At 41.8% G+C, this 22243-nt stretch overlaps 1 protein-coding gene across 8 annotated transcripts in view; it reads right to left on the bottom strand.

The window, feature by feature from the left end:
- The window catches only part of LOC121672917 (heat shock factor 2-binding protein-like), a 58817-nt gene extending 36781 nt beyond the window's left edge, over positions 1–22036 (bottom strand). For 3 of the 8 annotated variants that reach the window (XM_042045837.1, XM_042045829.1, XM_042045835.1), the window contains exons 1-7: positions 21543–21650; positions 19240–19390; positions 14624–14727; positions 10392–10541; positions 6334–6472; positions 4868–4985; positions 346–449 (exon numbers count right to left, since the gene is read on the bottom strand). In XM_042045837.1, the coding sequence (XP_041901771.1) occupies positions 346–449; positions 4868–4985; positions 6334–6472; positions 10392–10541; positions 14624–14727; positions 19240–19390; positions 21543–21578 (802 nt within the window). In that variant the 5' untranslated portion in view covers positions 21579–21650. Of the gene's footprint in view, positions 1–345; positions 450–4867; positions 4986–6333; positions 6473–10391; positions 10542–14623; positions 14728–19239; positions 19391–20923; positions 21023–21542 lie in introns of all 8 variants that reach the window. The other 5 variants (XM_042045834.1, XM_042045833.1, XM_042045831.1 and 2 more) reach the window with 5 other exon arrangements.
- Between the last annotated feature and the right edge of the window lie 207 nt (positions 22037–22243).

Genomic DNA, 22243 nt, shown 5'->3' with positions numbered 1-22243 from the left:
TGGTAGTGAAATGGTATGTAGTTTCCCCTTAAAGTTTATTTTAAAGTTGGTATGGGAAGACACAGGTGGCTTTTTTTTAAACTACTCCATCAAATTTCTCCACTCCCAATTCTTAAATCTACCGCCCTTAAATTTTACATTAATGAAATATTACATACAGTGCCAAAAGTTTTGTGGGAAAGGCACATCTTTTCCCTCCAGCTATGTGCCCTTTTTGTTTACTTCTATTCTGTCAAAAGCTAATCAGGTTACAGATAAAAACTTCTGGTTTGTTACTTGCAACACCTATTGCAAATCTACAAAGCCCTGAAAGTCATGATTTACAAGCTTCTTAGAGGAACTTACCATTCAACAGCCACCAAAGCAGGGGAATAAAACCTGGACTTTCACTGATGTACTTCAAGCCTTTCAGGTTGATACTCACATTGTAAAGTGACATTAGCATTAGCCTAGAATTCAAAGAAAGAAGATGTGATGGCCTTTGATTTCTTTGCATGCTTCAGCATCTTTTGCCATGTGTCAAGCAGGTACCGGTGCAGAACCCTGTGCTACTAATTTATATTTTAGTAAAAGAGACGAATCTCAAATTATATATAAGCAATGTTGTGCAAACCTTTGTTTCTACTGTTGAATCACATATTCTAAACACATGAAAAAATACCCCATGCAAGAGTAGGAAGGTCTCAGGGAGGGGAATGTTCTCTGTCCTGGAGCCACCTTGGCTACTGCTCTCTCATGCCTGAGATAAACCTGCATGTCACTGCACTGCCACCATGTCCAAACAAAAGGGAAATGATTCTATTCCAAATGGACTTCACGCCTCACATCCAGTTCTCAAACAAGGTCTCATGGCTTAAGCTCCTATGCCACCAGCAGACTTCGGGACACTCTGTGGACACCTTCAGAAAGCAGAAAAGGCAGTGACCCACGGCACACTAAACTGAGCTGTAAGAGGTGTCATTTATGTGCCCTGAGTTTGATCACCTTGGTTAAGCAGTAGAAAGATGGAAGAGCAGATTTATTAAATCTACTGCACCAGTGGCCACTGCCAAGCAGGGAGGGGTGCTCTGGATCTGAAATTTCAGCTGGTAGAGCCCACACACCGCTTTTCATCCAGCCCCTGCAGCTCTGGGCTTCCAGAACAAGCCCTGACAAAAGAGCACAGCACTACCTATAATCAGCCAGAATGGAAATAATCAATAAACCATCATCTTGTAATGGCAATGTTAACATTTCTTGAGAATGTCTTTCACCCTTAATCTGTTTGACATTTGCAGTTAGAAATAAAGTGACGTAAAAAGGCACTGCTGTGTTTGTATTTTTATTTCACTTGTTTGCTTTGTGCAGACAAAAGGGACTGGTGGTGGTGATCCAAGAAAGTGCTGAGGTTTTTGGAGTGCTGGAACACCCCACAAGCCAATGCAGTGGGATATGAATATGTAACAGAATATTTAATTAAACACACTCATCTAGGTACAACAGAGAAACATTTCCAGGCCCTTTACAACCACCTTCACCTCCAGGACCTGTAAATTTTAGTAAACATTTTTTGAATAATAATTGCAAAAGTGCTCATTGAAGCAAACCTGACAAAAATGATTAGTGGATAAACAATACTTTCTGGTGTTGTTTTTTTTTTTTTTTTTTTTTAATGTGGAGTGAGTCTTAATTATGCATTTCATAATCTTCCTACTTAGACAAGCCAAATTTAATTAACATCTTGTACTACTGTATCTGTCAATGCTTTCTTTTAAACCTGGAACTAAATGCACAGCTAAAGCCCCTTCCCGTCTTGTTAATACATGGGATTAGTATATAAAATGTACTATTATGTACTAATCTGTCTCTTTACTGGCTACTTTCAACTGCTACAAAAGCAAAGTTGAATATTCTTAACCATTTAATTATGGCTACAAACAATTACATAGATGTTTATTGACTGTGTTACAATTACAAATGTTGAACAAACCCTACATCAATGAGAAAAATAACTAGTCTTTCACATCTGCAACTTCAGAAAGGCAAGGACACCCCTGAGATTTCAGTCCCAGCACTCACATTGATACCTGGGATATATTTACTCCATACTCACAGACTACAGTGGATATCACAGCAGTTTTGGAGTAAGTGACAGCTTCTCCCTGTATTTTTTTATTTATATATTCATCCAAATAAAACACAGGATTGCTAGAACTAGGAAATAGAACTCCCCTCTTCATCAGCTTACTTTGATACTGCTGTGTGTAAAATTAGACTCACAGTTTCCCCTGATTTTTCACACAGAAATAAAAAATATTTTTGAAAATAAAAGTTAGAAAATAATTGTAAAATCTCAAAGCTAAGCAAAAGACAACCATAGCATTTAAAATTATAAGCCAAATTTTTTTCTTCAACTGATTGGATTATAAATTGATATCCTCCCATGTAACACCATGGTTATGCTTTAAGAAAAACACATTGCATTTCCAGAATAATGAACAGACATTTTCATCTGAGAGGTATAGTTTTAAAAACGTATCTGTCTGTATGAATATGTATATAAATCTATGTGTAAACACTATTTATGATGACTCCAGAGTCCATCCTCATGTAACTTTGAAATTGCACTAGAATTTATGACAACCTTCATATCCTTGTCTCACAGCTGTCTTTCATTTTGTCCTGGCTTATGTTCCCTATGGGAGGAGAAAAGGGAGTTCTTTTGACACATCTGCTTATGAAAATGCTGATTAAGGTTAACCAGCAGCTAAAAAACCTTACATGCAAAGAACAACATAAAAACAAATCAACCAACCCCCCAGACCCTTCTTTGCTGGGCTGAGAGACTGTAAAACTCCCCAAGAGGACAAGAATAAAATCTAGTGTTAGTAACAGGTTTTTAGAACTGAGCAGTGACAAGACAAATACAGAGCTCATTAAAAAAAGGATTTTTTTTTTGATTATGGACATGAAAGACAAACACAGGGAATCATTTTGCACTAAAACATTTGAGCAAATTAGGCTCTCCCGTTCTATGACAAGGCCATGAAGAAATGTCCTTTCTGGCATTTGCTCTAATGCCAGAACACAGCAATTTTTGTTATCCAATGGCAAGTGCCAGAGTAAGGAAAAAAAAAAGTTGATTCTGTGGGATATCAGAAAATACCATCACAGCACTGCATTCAAGCTACTGTAACACATGCTTAATATTTCTCACTTATCAACTACATTGAGCAACCTCTTTTCCAAGCTTCCCTCCATTTGTTAGCCCAGAAGTTCACACCTGTTGAATTCCTTGCCACCTCATGGGATTGTTCTATGTATATTTTACCAGCAGTGCTGCATGGCAGCCAAGTTTACATCACCACGGGCAATTCCTCTGCAAAGCAGGCAGATTTTGAAGCATAAATACAAGCAACCCAAAATATCAATTCAAAAGAAAGGCCCTCAAATCAAATTACATTAATACAATATGAAATTATCAAAACCAGTTTATCTGGACCCATAGACACATATCCATTTGAAATTCAGTGTGTGTGTGCAGGAGTATCTTCCTTCCTCCTCTCAAAGTCCTCTTTTTTTTTCCTATTTACCGATTCTGAAACAGTATGGATCCTCTTTTAAGGGTTGTTTTTTGGCTTTGGTTGGTTGGTTGGTTTGGTTTTTTTATACACATGAAGTCACAAATTTCCTTTCTTAAACTGAGATTCTCATAGAATTCTTTCAGTTGGGATGTTATCAAAAAAATCCCTTCTGTTGACCTTCAAGCCCAACACTCAGGAGTAAATAACTGATCTCAAATCATCAAGCCACTATCTACAGCACAGGTTGTTCAGCTTTCCCCTCATCAGCCAACAGGGAAAGGCAAACACCTTCAGAGGGCAACTTGCTCCCCCTCACATGAGCAATCACCTGACAGCACCATCTCCTCCCAGTGACTGTGGGAAGGAGCCCAGTCAGTCAGCAAATGCTTGACATCCCCCTCTTTGACAGCTGGGGTTAGGCAAGATAAAACCTCTCCCAAGTGAAGACCGAGCCTGATTTCAAGACTATCACATCCAACCTGCCTAAATGTGTGCCTGGATGTGATCAAGTTACTGTGGCTGACAGGGCTGCTGTTTGTCAGCTGAGCTGTGACAGCTGCCTGGGGTATGAATTGCTTGTGTATTTAGGAAAAAACCACAACAGTGGCTCAAACTATCCTCATGAACAAGTGAACCAGGTGTACAGGACCAGCGCCCACAGTTCAGCAGATGAGCCATTCGTTAAGCCACAGTAATTTGTTCAGTCAAGGCCATACATCCTCAGCTTACAAGGTCTTGGAGGAAAAGGCAAAGACAGTTGTTTATTTAATCTCTCCATCAGCTGAAAAGCAGTTCTGCAGTATCTGAACTGCGCAACAGGGCCTTGCCTTTAAAGCTGTTTTGCAAGGTCACTTTACAGGCATTGCCTCTTACAGACTGAAGTGTTTGGTGAGTCTTTTTCAGTTGAAATCAAAAATTATTTCATTTTTGCTCCATAACTCACTTTCTTCACTAAGCACATGTGACATTTTACACTTCATATTAGAAGGGAATAAATATGAGTCCACATTTCCCACATCCTCTCTGTTGCAAAACTTGACCTCACACCTTCCTTATTTCTCACTCAACTCACGACCCCCTCCCAAGGTAGATGAGAGCACCCCTGCTCACCTTTACAATATTACAATGCTTAAGAGACTTCCAAAGAGACACAAAACCTGGATAAAGCTGCAAGGAATGATACTGAGAAAATAACTTTCTCTCCAGGAAGGGAATAATGGGAGAGTGGGAAAACTACTGTCATCACTTGAGCTGCACTGCAAGATAATGCATTTCATTTGAAAGGGGAAAAAAAGTCAACATACACTTTGAATTTGTTGCAGAGTCCTGGCTTCATGTCTCCCAGGAGATGCATCATTGTGTCTAGTAATTCCTGACTGGAACTGACCAGGAATTCACGGCCACACGCCAGCGCAGCCACGTCTGTGGGAGAGCACAAAACATCACCAAAAATCATGTTTCAAACAAAAGTTTTTGCTAATTATCAGGACCACTAAAAAGATATGTCAGCTGTAATGGATGAACTGTGGCACTTATGTAAACTTCAGACTACATTCACCTACATAGCAAATACTGAACAGCAAACACTGGTCGAACTCCTTCATACTTCTGCTTTGGTAACCAAAGAATTTATTCAGAATGCCCAGTGTCCCAATAGCAACACAGTAAATTATGAAACAAAAGGCTGCATTCATCCACAGGTAAAGTGTGACTGAAACAAGGTTGATCATTATAGGTTCCACTTTAAAGAAACAGGATTCCAGAGTTTTACAACCACTCAATTCAATACACCTGGCACACTACACAACCAAAATTCTTGTCAACATCTACTCAAATTCTCTTTTCCTACCTGTCTGCCAAGTGTGGCATTATTCAAGCACAAACCAAAAGACCAAATTATTTCCAAAGGCTACTACTCCAGAGCAGACTTTCCTTTATTATTTTCCCTTACACCTGCCCCATAGTAACAGCGGCATAATGCATCACATATTGATTTTATTACACTCTTTGATGACACACCAACAGCTAAAAACCCCATTTTCAGAAAAGTTGTTCATTCAAGATTCACTTATTTGTATAAATATCCATTGTTTCATCTCTCTTGCGTTATGTCTTTAGTGTAATTTTGACAGTTACAGTTTCACAGAAATGCAGATGATGTATCAACCCTATGCCTCACAGCCTCCCAAGCCAAGGGCAATCATTCTACAGCAGATATGTGACTTTTTACTTATTTTCTGGCCCTAAAAAAAAAATACTTAGTATGGAAGTCAGGTTTATTACCTTCTACTTCTCTTATACAGTGAAAGTGTGGTGTATTTGACAGCAACCATATTTTTAAGCAGTTTTAAAATCCTTAGTCCATGCCTTAAGCTGGGGCTGATCTACTTGCAGCATGTGCAATTCGTAATCTTGCACATGTTGGCATCTCTGGTGATTCACGAAGTCAATTGATGTGTACAGACTAACGTGAGCACACAGGACTGGTACAATGGCCCTTGTTTCATTCCAGACTGAAGGATGCAATAGGGAATTTCAGAACTCAATGGCTCTTACCTGTCTAACCCTTAATGTCACGGGCAGCACAGAAGTGCCTGTAGCAGAATTGTTAGTAACAAAATTTGCCAGAACTTTAGAAAAGCAGAAAGTCACCCAAGATATCAACATTGACTTCTTAACTTTGAAAAGCTGTATTTACTGCAGCTTCTATGAGGCAATATACATTCCCAGTACGTGTGGAATGCTATTCTGAGACACAACATTAACTTACTTGTTACAATCCCTGCCAAAGCTAATACAAACTGATTTTCCTCAGAATCCAAATCCTGCTGTTTCATGTCTTCACTTAATGACTTCACAAAGCTCTCCATGGTCTGGGCAGTGATTGTGAAAAACTTTACTGCTTTACTCTGCAAGAGGAGAAGAAAGATTACACACACTACAGCAACTATAATTATTAGATGCTACAGTAAAATTAGACAATCTTCCAAACTATTGAAGCATTCAGTTACTTCAAATAAATAACAGAAAATACCAGGTATTCACTGAGTGATGTTTGATCCCCCATTACCTCAGAAGAAAACAGGAAACTACTCAATGCTACATTTATTCATAAAACTGAACCATTGCATATCTACCTCCTAAGCACACAATAATATCTATCAACCAGCAGAATTAAAGCTTATTTTCAAAAGTGAGAATATTGTCTCCTTGTTTTGCAGTAGCTGCACCAGGTGTTTCACATTTATCTGGCCTACTACAGTAGCTTTTGTCAAAATCAGCTGGAGACTGGAGACTTAACATGAAATTCCTAAGAAAACAATGAAGTATCCAGAAAAAAAAGCAGAATTCAAATGGATCCTAATAGGACTCATTATTGCTCAGTACAGGATGGAGAGTAACAGGCTATGCAGAAGTTCTTTAGAAAAGGAAATGGAGGTCTCTCCTGGGTCACAGGTTGAATTTAAGTCAGCCATGTCACATGAGAAAGAATAATGATCACAGGAGAACACACAAACAGGAGCACAGGCTGTAATTATGGGACAGTCTTGTCCCCTCAGCTGCAATCCTGCTCCGTTTGGAGGTATCTCAGCTGAGGGAGCTCCACCTGGTACAAAGCTCAGGGCAGGTCAAAGAGCCTGGCCAGAGGTGCAGAGTCCACAAAGAAGGATGGAGAGACCTGTTTCTGCTCATTGGTAATTCTGACTAGTAAAACATTGCTGGAACTCTCTTTCACACAGAGGATGAAGCTTTCATAACCAAAACAGTGTGGCAGAGAGCCCATAATGCTGGGTTTCCCAGTGTCTTTGATAATTTTTCCTTAATAACTTTAATAGGTTGTTCCATGAAGCAGCTGAAACTTGTAGTTATTCCCAGTAGTGACCCAATGGGAGAGTTCAAGAAATGCCTGAACTTTTATTCATTTTGTAAAGTGACTGAAAATGTTAATATTTTTGCAAAATTACTGCTTTCACAGTATGTGCAAAGCTAGTGGTAACATTTATTTATTCCTCCACTGCTGCACATTCGCACATTAAAGATGTATAGTTCCTGCAGGGTGAATTCAGCAAGAGGGGACAAAAACAGGCTCAGTCAACACAGTATCTTCACAAATGACACTGTGGCCCCAAAATCAGAGAAATGAAGGGATCATGGAGAAAGAGGAGGAAAACAAGTGCAATTCTGCATGTGCTGGATGTAGTTTTTATATGGGCACCACTCCTCAAGGATGGCAATTTTAACAAGCAGCAACTATAGCTCAAGAAGCAAGAGGGTGTGAGTGAAAATGAAGAGCCCTACAAGTTATTATGAAAATACATATTCTCGTGGGAACATAAGGGTACTAAGCACCCTGAGTAGTCAGTATGTTGCACAGAAAACAAGAAACCTATCTGCCAGCCTCTTGAGGTTTCACTGGTGTCCTCTCTGCTGATCCTTCTTTCCAGACAGCCACTACTTAACTAGTGCTGATGTCTGAAGAGCTGCAGCAGAGACCTAGCAGGTTTATAAATAGCAAACATTACGCACTCTGCACAGTCCCTTATTAATTGACGGCATTTTCGTGGGACTGAAGAATGTCTCACCCACATATGTTGAGATAACGACAGTTCTGAAAGCAGCCATTAAGGTGCTTGAGCTCAGATGGTGCAATGAACCCTCTGCTGTCTGTGGAACTCCTGTGTGAAAACTCCAGGTAACATGAAAAATTGCTGCCACAAAATATAAAGTCGTTTGTCACCATATCAGACAACTGAAGTAGCAAAACACCTTGTAGGATCCAAAATTTCTCAAGCTGAAGCAAGCCTTGATGCTGCTCTGAAATCAAACCTTCAGGTTGTATTTCCATGTGAGAAGCCCGTCATATCTGGCTGAAGCTTTTTGAAAGACATCCAAAACAATCTCACGGGAATTAATTTACTTCTTTTTTTGGTACATGCAGGTAGGAAATCTTGAAAACTCTATCATGATGCTCCTCTGGGTGTTTCTTCAAATTCTCTCTAGGAACATGTGGGCAAAACCAGCAGGCATCTCTCCCCCACTGCCTTGAGAACTACTTGTGTCACATTTCAAATCTGCTGCTTAAGTTCTGATCTTCCCAATCCGTACGGACACAAAACATATATTGGTCACTAACGTCATTTCAGTCCACTTGCATTACAGGACTGTAAGAAAGACCCACTTCTGTGTTGCTTCAAAGACTGAAAAAAGCTTGGGCATTGTTCCCTGAGGCATGACACGATTATGAATTGATGCCACCTTCCCCACGTGCGTAAATATCAGCAACAGTTTCAAAGCACCCTCGATGCTCTCATACATTTGCGTAGCTCACAGCACCTTCTCAGGGGAGGAGGGAAGAAGCTACAAGCTGTACAACTTGTCCCAAAATAACCCAAACCAAATATGTTGTATGACAAATCTCCATCATCTTTTAATGACCTGACTCACTGCCAGTTGCAATCTGTGGTTGACACAATGCCACACAATCCATTTATGTTTTTCCTAGGAGTCTTGTTGCAAGCCCAGGCACATTTCTTACAGTGTTATGTGCACCATCACAAGAAAATGATGCCCCCAAATGTTGCTATGATCTTCACCAGAAGTACAGCAGTTCAACAGGCTTTAATGATTGCTGGAAATGACTGTAGGAGAAGTATTTTGCATTTCAAACAAACCTAACCCCCAAAGTACTGCATCTTTACAGTTGGGTTTTTTACTTTTATACAAATCTTCAGGCAGCAATTTTGTTTTTAACTAATTCAATTGAATTTTAATACTTAAGACTGCTTTTAACAACCAGCCTTGTTCTTTAAATTTCAACTGCTTTATACAGTGTTTTACAGATTTTTTTTTCCTAGTGACTGCTGCTGCTTGGATTTGGAATCATCAGAAGTTATCATTAAAAAGGCATCATTGTACAGCTTTCTGATATCCAATATAAAGTTGTAATTGTATTTTGGAGCACCCAGCTAGAACAACTCTTACAAACATATTGGTTTACCACTTACTATAATGAACTAATCATATTCACTCAGCTGTTCATCATGCTGCTGAAAAATCAAGCCAAAAGAAACTGTGGCATCAGTTCACTCAGATTAAATACAGCAATTTCTTCTCATGTTGGCTGTGTCAAGAATGAAAATCATATTTTTATCAGGCCTGGTCCCCTAATCCCTCCTAATTCCATCAGCTGCACTTGGCAGTGAAACTGGGTAGCTGCAGTATTACTATTGTCATTACTGTTGTTGTTTTGGTTTTGTGGTTTGTTTTTGTTGGTTTTTTTTTTCAAATAGTCTACTTGCCCATGTTTAACACTGATGATTTAATAAAATCCATGAACAGTAAGGGTCTCTAAAATTCCAAGAGTCATTCACGTATTAAAGCAGCAGAAGGATTTATAGAAGTTGAGAACCAATGGATCTGTCTTTTCCCAATGGAAATAGGTCCTCCAAGCTCCCTACAGCCATGGAAACTCCTGCATGTGCCCAGGAACTATTGTCTCCTTCTGTTAGCTTGTGAAGATACTTATATTGTGCTAACTGTAGCCTTGTTTCCCGTTTAGCTGTGTGTGGTGGAAAACAGATAACCCTCATTTGATAACAAAATCATGAATTACTGCATTTATTTGTAACACTTCACAGCTCCAACCCTTCTTAAATGAGAATGGATGGTGCCCAAAGAACATGTAAACCAGAAAACATTCTTGCTGCCCAGACAGTTTCTGAAATACATCCTTAAAGTGTGTTCCACAGCAAGGTCCTTATTTTAAAGATCCTTGTTTTAAAGGCCTAAGAGCATTACCAGGGGTCAGTATTCACCTGCCATACTTACTGCTCCTAGAATGGATTTCACAGCCTCCTCGTTGCTGGACACCCCCCAGAGCAAGGTGCACACTGCTGCTCCCATCTCTGTGCAATACTCTGCCTGCTGCAGGAGCTGCTGCTTGGCCTCGTTCAGCTGCTGCCGCAGGTCCAGTTTTTCCTGGAACAACGTAAGGAAATTTTGGTTGCACTTCATGTCTGCCACAAGGGACAGAACAAGAAACACAATCATGGCCACCTCTGAAATGGAGGGTAACCCACAGCAGCTGCAGACATGTTCCTTCTCTCCTGAGCTGTCTCTAAGCAGTGCAGCCTGACAGGAACCAGAAACTGTCCACAAGGTCAAACCAAGTGACCCACCGAGACGGAGTGGCACCTAGAGAAGCGTGATAGGAGACATCTCCCCCTGAGCAAACAGATCCCTGTCTCTTCAAGAGAGAGGAGATTTCAGCATCAGGGGCCAGCTTTTCCTGACACCTGACAAAAGATACAGGAAACATCTTACAGGACGGGAGGGTTGTTTTGTTTTTCAAAACAGGCTTCTGCTCTAGCCAACATGGAACAGTTGCTGGATATCTAGGATAAATATTGGTGTCTTCAAACTCTTTACTGTTGGCATAGTCCTGAGCAGCAGTGTCAAAGCAAGACAGAGTTCCCAAAAAACACACCTAATGTATGAAGTTTGGAGGACCTTCCATTGCAAGGAAGTCGAGGCACCATTGTGCATCCATGAGGTTGGATGGGGTTCTGAACAACCTGGTCTAGTGGAAGTTGTCCCTGCCCACAGCAGTGGGGTTGGAATGAGGTAAGACAACCCCAAAATCCTTTCCAGTCCAAACTATTCTGTGACACAATGATTCTGTGATCACTTAAGTGAACTGCTAAGTGGTTCTTGCCACAAAGCATAAAGAGAGAACAGATCAACCCTAACCAAACTAAAGCACAATATCCATTTGGCAGTACTTTCTTCCAATCACATGGGAAGCTGGCTGGAAGAGTATCATGGAATTGGGCAGGATTCTAGGTCTCACTGTCTTCCCACCAGCTGCCACCGGAGTAGCAAAGCTGTTGCACTTCTTGGTTTTGAGCCAGCACAGACAGCGAGATCAAGGCAGGGATTCAGCAGTCTGTGTCTCAGGGTGGGTGGGGGCTCCCAAGCACCTTCCAGGTAGGGTGGTACTAGACAGTGCTGCAGGGAAAAGACCAAGGCCAGTCCAGAAAAATCATGCCAATTCATGTATTAAAAGAGAGAGAATCACAGATTGCACAATGTCAAAAAATAGAGGGATCTGGGTTTTTTTGCCCTTTTTACTGACATAGTATTTTCAAATTCACTGCAGAACACACCTTCCTCAGCTCAGCCTTCCCAGTGTGTTTGGCTTGTGTATGGGGAAATGAGAAGGAATCTTTTCTATGTCAGTTTTGAAAGCAACTAGACAGAACAAGACTTTCAACCATGTATTGTCATCAAGACTTTAAGTATCTTGTCGTTTTTGGGGTTCAGCTCAATGCTTCATGTCGAGGGTTTGGAAAGAATAGAAAGAGAAACTCACCTGAACATTTACACAATATGGTAGCAACCAGTACAGAGCTGCCTGTGCTCTGTCACCAACTGCCTGCTGAGCCTCCTGATCACACCTACCAGCCTGATTTGCACTGCTGCTGATGGAACATGCAGGTAGGGATTTGTAAAGTTCAAATCTCATTTCTCAAGTAGACTTCTGTGTGCACTTACTCTCTGCAGTGAGTCTCTCTCACCTATATATGCAAAAGACTGACACTTGCTGCTGATTCCATAGGCAGAGTCTCCCAGGAAAAGTCTCTTACTTCTTAATACTTTGATCCTTTTTAAGCAAATTAGCCAAATTCCATCTTTTACATGACTCACTGCCAGGCCTATCAGCTTTTCTGCCACCATGTGCATCCACAAAATGTCCTCAGGCATCTTCCTGCCTAATCCCTATATTCTCCCTGTCTTTTCCACACTGTCCTAGTCTTAGGGAAATGTATCTTCAATACATTTTATTTGCATTTGGATGCTAATACTGAGTAAGACATAAAACCCAGTAATACCAAATCTAGATCCCCCAACAAGTGTGCAAAGCCAGCAGAAGAAATGCCAGAATTTTTAACAGATCAAAAGCAACACCAGAACAAAGATATGAAGCAAGGAAAACAAAATGGTACATTCAAGAGCCAGGAAAATAAACGGAGCCTGCAAAAGCAAATAACCTGGCTGGAAACAACGCTCCTAAGAGTTCACATCACCAAGCAATCCCTGTGCTATGCAACACCACCATCTTCAGGAAAAGGTCAAGGCACGAGAACACACCAGTGCCCAAGTATGGAACTGCAAAAAGACAGACAAAGGAGACATTAGCCAAGAATAACACGTGCACTTGAAGTTTTGCTCAGGTTCAGAACGCACAGCAATTCCCTAATCAGTGATACAGCTCTGCGCAGAGAGTTTGGAATGCAAAATGTTGACTTATGATGGCCTCAGAAAAGGACACTGCTCAACCAGAAATGCATTTATTTTATGTTTGTTTCAGTGAATCATTTTCTTCTCCTTTAGAAGATAAACATATAGAAGATAATTCAGAAACTGTACACAAGGATGCCTAGAGCAGAACAGCAACCAAATGAAGAACACCAGGAAAGTCACTACCAGGAACAAAAATCACTTGTATACACACACCATCTTGTCGTACCCTGAAGAGCTAAAGGACTTCACACCATCATGAGCACAATCCACTCATATACACCTTCCTGGTATTTAAGAGAACCATTCAGAGAACTGCCACACACTGCACAACAGCAAAGACATGAAGAGAAGAGCTTTGAGCAGAAACACCAAAATAACTGCTCCCAGTAAACTATCCATGCTTTAAGTAAAACTCATCCCCAAGAAATCATAAATGCAAACCACCTGCACTTTACTTCGTAGTATTAACAAGAATAATGGGAGGGACTCTCTTCATTAGTATCTAAAGCAGCAACATTCAGTCTTACAGGGATTTTATCTTGGGTGCTTACACAACTGAAGACCTCAGTGCACAGCAAAATGAACCCTGTACCTACTGCTGAACTGCAACAGCTATCCCAGAAGATACTTATTTTGAAATAAGGAACATCCAGATTGACAACTATTCCATCATACCAAACTTCATCCCAGAGTGCCTTTTCTATGCAGATGTGCACTAAAAGTGCATTTCTGAACTCTTCATTATTCCTCTTCAAAAACAAAGTAAGTTTTGTAGGTTCATCTGTCTTTGTGCAATCCCAAGGCTGGCAAATGCCAGCTGTACAATCCCAACACTGTGAGCTTCTGCTGACTACTGAAGATTGCTCCAAGGAAATGAACTTTTGCAGCAGATAATCACCACTGATTCTCACAGAGACTCATTTGAACCCAAATGGTTTCACAGTCTGAGAAGTCACAGTCTTGCTATTCCTTCATTGTCAAGAATCTCCCCTCTCATAATCACTAAATACAATATTGACAGAGCAAAAGAAGCCCTGAAATTGCTCTTTGATTCTCAGCTGTACATGGCAATTGGATCAATAGGTGCTTTGAGAAAGACTATTAACACTAGACAAAGGTACACAGCTCACAGCAAACCAAGCAATGCTGGTTTCATTCTGCACATTGCACTGTTTAAATTATCTTCTATTGCCCTCTTTGCAAATATGTTATAGCAATGTTAAAGTCAAAAAAACTGATTCTGTGAAGGACCTCTTGATTCCACCTATACCACAATGCTCAAAAATACCCCAGTGTTTTACTACAACATGTTAATATAAACAAAATGCTTGATTTTTTTGTTCATATATACCAAGACAAGCCCTGCCAAGAACCCATAGCACAACTCCATACAACTCTACTCTCCCAGAGTATGGAAGCTGAGAGAGATCCCTGCAGCTATGCAGGATCCTGTACTGCAGTGGGAGACAGTTGGTACCTCTGTTTGTACACATTGACTTCTTTCTGGTACTGCATCTTACCATATTTTGCCTAGTTACAATATTGATCCTTTCGCTCTAGAAATACCAAGGGGGTGGGAGGGAAAGCAGTTATGACCTTACAGGCTTTTTCCTCACCACCTGACTATATGGATAGAAATCCCAGATTGTTTTTGAGAGAGGATTCATTTTGTGACATGAACATGAAAATTTTATCAGTACTGCTTCTGTTAGTAAAACTCAAACACACAGGTATCAATATCCTGGCAGCAAATCTACCTTCTTCTCTCTCATGCAATCTGCCTGGGCTGTTTCCAGACGGGCTCTGAAGTGTTCACAATCCATTCTCAGCTGCTCTATTTCCTCCTCCTTTTTCTCCAGGTCTGTGACAGGATAAATCAGACAAAAGAAAGAAGGACCACATTATGACCATCGGGCCTGCGTTAAAGCAAAGAGAATCCACCAAGTGCGGCTTTACTGAGGCGCTTCAGCCGTTTGCTTGTGCGAGATCACCTCCCCGTGGCTAAATGGGAATCTCACAATCTGCTGTGTGGCAATAGCTCTGAGAAAGCAAACCAACACGTTTCTAATTTAAGAGAATCACATCTAGCTGTTAAATACAGAGGGTTGAGAAGACACTTAAAAATTTACTCAGTTTTCTGCTTTGTTTTCACGTTGGTTTTCATGAAAACTCCATGAGTGAAATTTCATCCAAGTCAGTGAGTATATTAAAAATGTAAGAAAAATACCAACATTAGTCAAAAGTGAGTGTTTCAATCTACAGTTTACAACCTATATGGATAGCAAGAATGAAAAGCAACTATTCCAAATACTTTAAAATAGTATTTATAAAGTAGTATAAGCAACCTGGACTAGTGAAAGCTGTCCCTGCCCATGGCAATGGGGTTATAACTGGATGATCTTTAAGATTCCTTCCAACCCAAACCAGTCTGTGATTCTATGATTATAAACTATTTACACATTATGTCAGTTACAAGCAAATTTTATGATTCCCTTATAAAATTAATTTCTGATGTTATTGCACTTCTGATGTTATCAGAAATTTCCGTTATCAGAAATTCATTCTAATTTAGACACTTTATTTTAGTGAACAGAAATCAAGTTAAAAGTATTCAATTTCACCAGCATGATGCCTGTTTAAAAAAATTCCCTTTGAAGGATATTTTTAACAATAGTTGCGTGTTGTATTTTTCTTTAAAAACCACAGTCCTGGATGCTTAGTATTTATACTGAAAAACGGAAACACATTTAAGTAGTCCCAAAAAGTAAAATCTAAATAGCATCTATTCTAACCCTGGTTGGTTCAAAAAAACCCCAAATTACACCCCACTTTAAACACCAAACCCTTGGACATGACAGTTTGGTCTATGGCTTAACACACTTTAAATACTTCCCTTAACATGTGACAGTATTTTTTAATGTAGTTACAAAAAAATCATATCAAACTCTATCATAAAAAGACAACATCATTAAATTTATCCAAGTATGTTCTTATCAACCAAAGGACTTGGCTTCTGGCATTCTATTTAGTAATTCTACACTATTTGAAAAGAAATACCTTCCTGTTTTGGTCCTAATTGACAAGTTTATCATCTTAAATATACACACATTGCTTTGAGTAGGCTGTATAAAAGGAGAAAGGCTGTTTGTGGCTGATTTATCTGAAGAGGTAGAACATATTTCCACTCAGCCCTTGTGTGATTCTAAGCCAGCAACACTTTTTAGCAGAAAGCAGAGGTAAGCCAAGGGTTCACTGCTGAGAAACATCTCTGTGCCAGGACATGCTCTCTGAGCAACTCACTTCTTTTCAACCTGCAATCCAAAGGAAAAGAATGAAGGGAGGAATGGATTCATTGAGTTTTTGAGGATAACTCTGGACAGTGGCAAGAAACTTCCCTTCCGTCAAGTAAAGAAAAATCAGTCCCATGCACTTCTGACTGTGGGTGTCAGTCTGAAGCAGCTGACAGCAAGATGTCTTGAGCAGGACTAGAACATGATCTGCTTATCTACAGCAGGCCAAGAACCTATTCATACTTGCCATGTAAGTTCATCCAGTGAAAATATCTGTCCCTGCAAGGAAACAAGCTCTCCAGAGAGAGAAGAATCACTTCCAGCCTTTGAGAGGATGGATCCAACCTGAATCCAGCCAGAAGACACACAAAGATGCCACATCCTTCACCACCAGACTGCAAAAGTCCTGGAACCAAACCTGAGCCAGAAGGGGAATAATACTCACAAGTGAGTGTTAACACAAGGCAACCTGTACTTTATTTAAAGGGCTTCAGATGAAACAAGGATGTGTTGATGTCCTGTAAGGTATCACAATGTTTTATGTAGAGGGGAAAAAAAAGGACAATAGTGGAAGCTGCTGAAAAGAGACCTACTTCTAGCTATTCCTCATTTGTGGAAACTCCCCTGCTATGCCCAGTCAACCTCCCAGCTATGCCTTTGCTCTGAAGAGAAAGAAGCAGCTTTCACTAGCAACCTGGGTGAGCAAAGAAAAATATGAAATGGTATCTTCATACGAAGAGGAAATATGTAACTTTACCGATGCAGTGGTAATCAGACTCTGGGAAGAAGTGGCACTTGCTCCCAAGATAAAGACTCAAAAGCAGAACAAGGCACTCGGCACAAGAAAGAAGAGGAGGCCCCTATTTTCAGATGGGAGGTAGACTCGTTCTCATCCACAGAAAGTTACAGGTCATAACAGGAGATTTTCTGCACCAGAGGTCTAACCTCAAAGCTCTGAGAGATGGAGAACTGAGTACAATAATGCAAACAAGTGATGAAATTCCAATTCTACTGATGCAAATGCTAGATCAATGTTAAATGCTACTTTTAACACTTCCCCAGTGAAGTGTTATGTTTATGTTCCACTAAACATACCCATAACAATGCAGAAAAACTGCTGGAGCTGTATTTCTAAGACTCCTGGAGCCAAGCACTCTTCCTGAGAAGGGTGATAAGAACAAAACAGAACTCTCTTTTCAAAATGAACAATTACCCTGGCAAAAATCTAAATAAAGACCCTGACAGCAGCCTGAAAAGTAAGTGTTGGCTGCACTGAGAATTGCAAGCTCAGATCTCAGACATCACCCCTGGGAAGCCTTAGGAAATGGCCATCCTATTGACCTACACACACCAGTGAAATGTGCTAAGATCTCAAGGTTTCTCAAAGCTATTCAAGACTCCATCAGTCTCACAACCAAATGGGCCAGAGGTGCTGAAGTCTCTGACTACAATCTGTACTTCTTGAGGAGCAGGAGACTCTACTCCTCAAGCACACCTCACACACTTCACAGTATGCAGAAAAGTGCAATAGCTGATGCAGTCTGGAGATGTACAAATCACACATTAGGCTTCTGTAAGAACAACAGGAAAAAACATCTCTAGGAGCTGCCAGGACTCCTGTAAGCTTCGCATGCCACACCAAGAGGCTGTATGTAGCAAACAGCACCATTCTGAGAGTGAGGGATGCTTGTGTCCCTGTGATGTGATCTGTATGCTCCAAAGCCTCCTTTCACTCTGCCTTATTTCTTGCTGCAGAGGCAGGAGAAGACTGGAGCAGCAAAAATCACCACCTGACTGTCCAGCTGTAGGGGCACACGATAGTCAGAGCCTAAATAAATATTCAAATGACCTCATCACCTGCAAGAGAAATCTCCACTGTGGAGACAGACTCAAGAGAGGTCAAAGGCTGACTCGGCTCCACGTCCTGCCCTAGAGGACCCAGAGAATGCTGGGCAGCCAGCAGAACATTTCAAGGAGTCTTCAAATCCCCACGTTGGTGCCACGAGCCTGCTCTGGATGGCCCTGACAGTGTCTTCTTGATGCCTGGCACAAGGAATATAAGAAGGATCAGTGAGAGGAATCTCGAGACTGGACATGGATGTAAGTAGGTAAAAACTAATTGAGGATCTTGATTTGAATTGAGGATCTTAATGCAACTGGAAACAAACCCTGATGCCTTGCAAGAGCATAAAGAGAACGCGTCCAGATCCCATCCCCTGCTTGTGACGTGGAAGAATCTTCCCAAAGAGCGGATCACTGAGGCAGCTGGCAGCTCTGCCCCAATATATTATTACATTGTCAGAGACAGGCCTTGAGGCCCTATCTGGGTCCTTCTTAGCTGGCTGTTGCAAATTCATTTCCCATTTATTACTTGATATTCTACAAGAGACACACTCAGTCTGTGTCAGTGCTTGTTCCATGTCTTTCCAGGCAAACCCAAATCCAGGTAAATTGTACAGCTGCAGGTAAGCTACAGGCTAGGGATGGAGCTGACTCCTATTTGGACCTGGTGGTATGTTGGGAGTGGGATAATTTTTGAAAAAAATAATGCACAGAGAAACCCAACATTGAAAAACTGGACTTTGGGAACAGCAGTAAAAAGACTTTTATTACAGAATCTTTTTTTTTTTATTATTAGTATAGCATACAAACTAAAAAACAAAACAGGCCAAATACAAGATCAATTCACTCTTCCTTCAAATTTTTATCCACTACTATTTACCATTATTTTGTTGGGGTTCATTTTCTGTGCAAAGTGACTTTTTGAAAAACAAAATGCTTTTGCCTTTTCTCAAAGGGAAAACTTTTTTTTTGCCTCATACAGCTTCCCCTACTGCCTGAATGATGTATGTTTTTATCCACAGAAAAATATTTTTACAGATTAATTTGACATGTCTGATTATTCCTAAGGCAGCCTGTAATCTTCTTCACTACAAACACATTAATTTACTGAAGCAGCCACTGAACAACACAGTTGAATCTGGAATAGCTCCACAAACTCTACAACTATTTCTGGGGAACAACAGTTTGTTCTAAGCAGTTCTGGCAGAAACTGTAAGAGCTTGTAAGATGGTGCAACTCACTTGATTCAATAGCATCCAGCTTCTGGAATGTCCCCAGGATATCTCCATTTACTATTTTGGGTAAGAAATCCCGCAGTTGCATAACTTCAGTTGTCAGCCTTTCCAAATCCCTCCTTCTAACTTTTACAAATTCCTCTTTGGTCTCAGCCTTCTGAAATAAAACAACAAAGCAAAACAAAAACAAACAAACCAACAACCAACCAAAGACACTGTTACAGCCCTGTAGCGCTTTTCTGCTGAATTTCTTTTCTTGGATAAAAATATTCCTCTCTATGACATCATTTCAGAAATTTGTAACTTTTTAACAGAGAACTATCCAGCAATCAAACCCAAAAGTCTCTGAGGTTGACCCTTTGACTGTGATTTTTTTGCCACTCTGGCCTAAAGTAAATAATATTACCTGTCTACATGTGTTTCTTCACCCAAAATGTGTGCAATGCATCTGAGAATGCTGCAAAAATTCACACTCACATTTTACAATGTGAGCAGCGTACACCAAGCTGTCGTTTCATGACTGTCGTAAAGGGTACAATTACTCAGCTTTTTAATTAATTCAAAAACTTGCAAGATCCTCAGTCCTAAATTACAACAACTCTTTTGGAGGAAACCGTTACTTTTTTCAAACCACTTTATCTTTTGTGAAGAGCAAAAATTACTTGCAGCCATCTGCAACCCAATCTCACGTAAATGATTTAATCCTGAGGTAAGACAGAAATGTTTACTAGCTTCCTCTCCTGCCACACTATAGCTATAAAATAATTTTCATTCCATATTCCAGTAGAACGTGTGTTAATTTTAAAATTACAGAGCAAGTTTTGCTAAAAAAACCCCATAAATTCCAAATTCTGATGTACAGAAATGTGCACTCTGCTGGATCTTAAAAAGGCTGATACACACACACACCCACAAAAAGAAGGTTTTAACATGTTTTGACTAAAACATCAATCATTTAATATGCTTTCAGAAAGCAAACTTACAACATATCTTAGTACTGCTTTGCACTGCATCAAGAACAGTGACAAAATGAGATCTTTTATGTACCACATCTTATTCCAGAGGCAGGAGGGTAACAAACCAAAATCTCATCTCCTACAGGTATAAAATGTGCCATCCCCACTGTCCTCTCAAGACCAGACACACAAGACAAACAGAGGTCATGCTCTCCAACCATTCCCTACAATTTTTTCTGCTTCCCTACTTCCTCAGATTGAACATTTCCTTTCAGTTTTGCTTCCTACTCTATTTCTTTCCCCAGATGTCTTTCAAATCCAGAGAGTTTTGGGACATGTCAGTCCTACCTCTGCAGGTTCAGAGCTGCAATGAAGGCATGGAAGAAAGATTTTGCTTTAATTTGAACTATAAGCTCTAAGTTGCATTTAGGAAGTGCTTATGGCAAGGTTCCTGAGGCCAAGTAGCACCACGTGGCATGACTGGACAAATTCAACTCATCTAGGTCTCAAAAAAGCATGGAATAAACACATCGGAAGAGGAACCTTTAGAGGAATGCCATCTGCATGTCAGCAACCATGAATGACAGGGAGAATTCAGTACTGTTCAGACTTACGGAGCAAAATTTGGTACATAAAAATAGCTCTGTTCACTAGCAGAAGCTGAATTCAAATAAATCACACTGTGAATCACTGGTGTTGAGATATGAAATATACAGTAAGGAGAAAATTCTCACTTGTAGTTCCCACTGTAAGCACAGGTCTTTGCAGTGCTGCAGTTACAGTAGACAAGTTTTATTTTCTCTCTTTAAGCAGCTCCTCCACATCTCTGTGCACTACAAGAGTATATTAAAGACAAACACAGAAAGGGGAGAACAGGAGTTTTCTGCCCAGTCCTTAGAGTAACAGCAGGTTAGCCTGGATGTAGGAAATCTGACTTCAGTCTTCACCAAGCTCTTTCACAGGGGTCAAGTAGCCCAGTTATGCACCTGAGCTCATGGCCTGCCTGGTGTGACCCAAGTGACGGCAACTCCCCCTTCCTGCCCCACATGGGGGGGGACAAACAGGGCAGAGCTCCCAGCTGGCAACGAACCCCGACCATGGAATCACTGCCAGCCCTTTCCCCACTCACTCCCCACCAGCCCAGGGTGCCTCTGGCACCGCTCTACAGCCCCCACCACGCTCCCCTCTACCTGCGGCCCCGCCATCGCCCCCTCAGGACCCCACAAAGCCCAGGGCCGCCACACAACTCCCCGCTCCTGCTGCTCCTCGGGGCACCCACGCCCGCACAGACCCCCGGGCTGGGCTGGGCTCGGCCCCAGGCCCAGCCCTGAGCCCCTCGGCCGCTCTCGATACCTGCGCGTCGCCAGCGAGGCCGGCGCTGCGCCACATCCCCACAGCGGCGTCGCGCGGGGACAGGCGGCCGGCGAGGGAAGGGCGCGAGGGCGGGAAAGGCCGCGCGGTGGCCGCGCCCCCTCCGTGACCACACCCCCGCTGCCGCCTCGCCCGCTCCGATTGGGTAGCCGCGTTCGGGGGCGTGGTCTGGGCGCCAGGCTCCGCCCCCAGCCCCGCCCGGAGCAGTCCCGGGACAACGCCGGCACAGCCCCGGGAGAACGCCGGGATAGTACCGGGATAGTACCGGAACAGTTCCGGGCTGCCGGGGACGGCCAGAGCAGGGTAGGGCTGCAGGGAGCCGGAGCGCGGCCCTGCTGTGGTGCCGCTGGGGCTGACGGCTCCAGGGAGTGACAGCAAGTTGGGAGGGAGCGCTGATCTGCTAGAGGGCAGGAAGGCTCTGCAGAGGGATCCGCACAGGATGGATCGAACGACAGACGCCCGTGGTGTGAGGTTCAACAAGGCCAACTGCTGGGTCGTGCACTTGGGTCACAACAATCCCTGCAGTGCTACAGGCTGGGGCAGAGAGGCTGGAAAGCTGCCCGGAGAAAAAGGACCTGGGGTGCTGGTCAGCAGGGCTGAACATGAGCCGGGTGTGCCCAGGTGGCCAATGGCACCTGGCTTGTGTCAGCAACAGTGTGGCCAGCAGGACCAGGACAATGATT

This window comes from Corvus kubaryi, unplaced genomic scaffold, assembly GCF_017639235.1.
Source record: "Corvus kubaryi isolate FWS band 111438036 unplaced genomic scaffold, C.kubaryi_AGA036_p1.0 65038, whole genome shotgun sequence".
In the NCBI taxonomy this organism is placed as follows: domain Eukaryota; kingdom Metazoa; phylum Chordata; class Aves; order Passeriformes; family Corvidae; genus Corvus; species Corvus kubaryi.
This window is presented reverse-complemented; position numbering and strand designations above follow the sequence as displayed.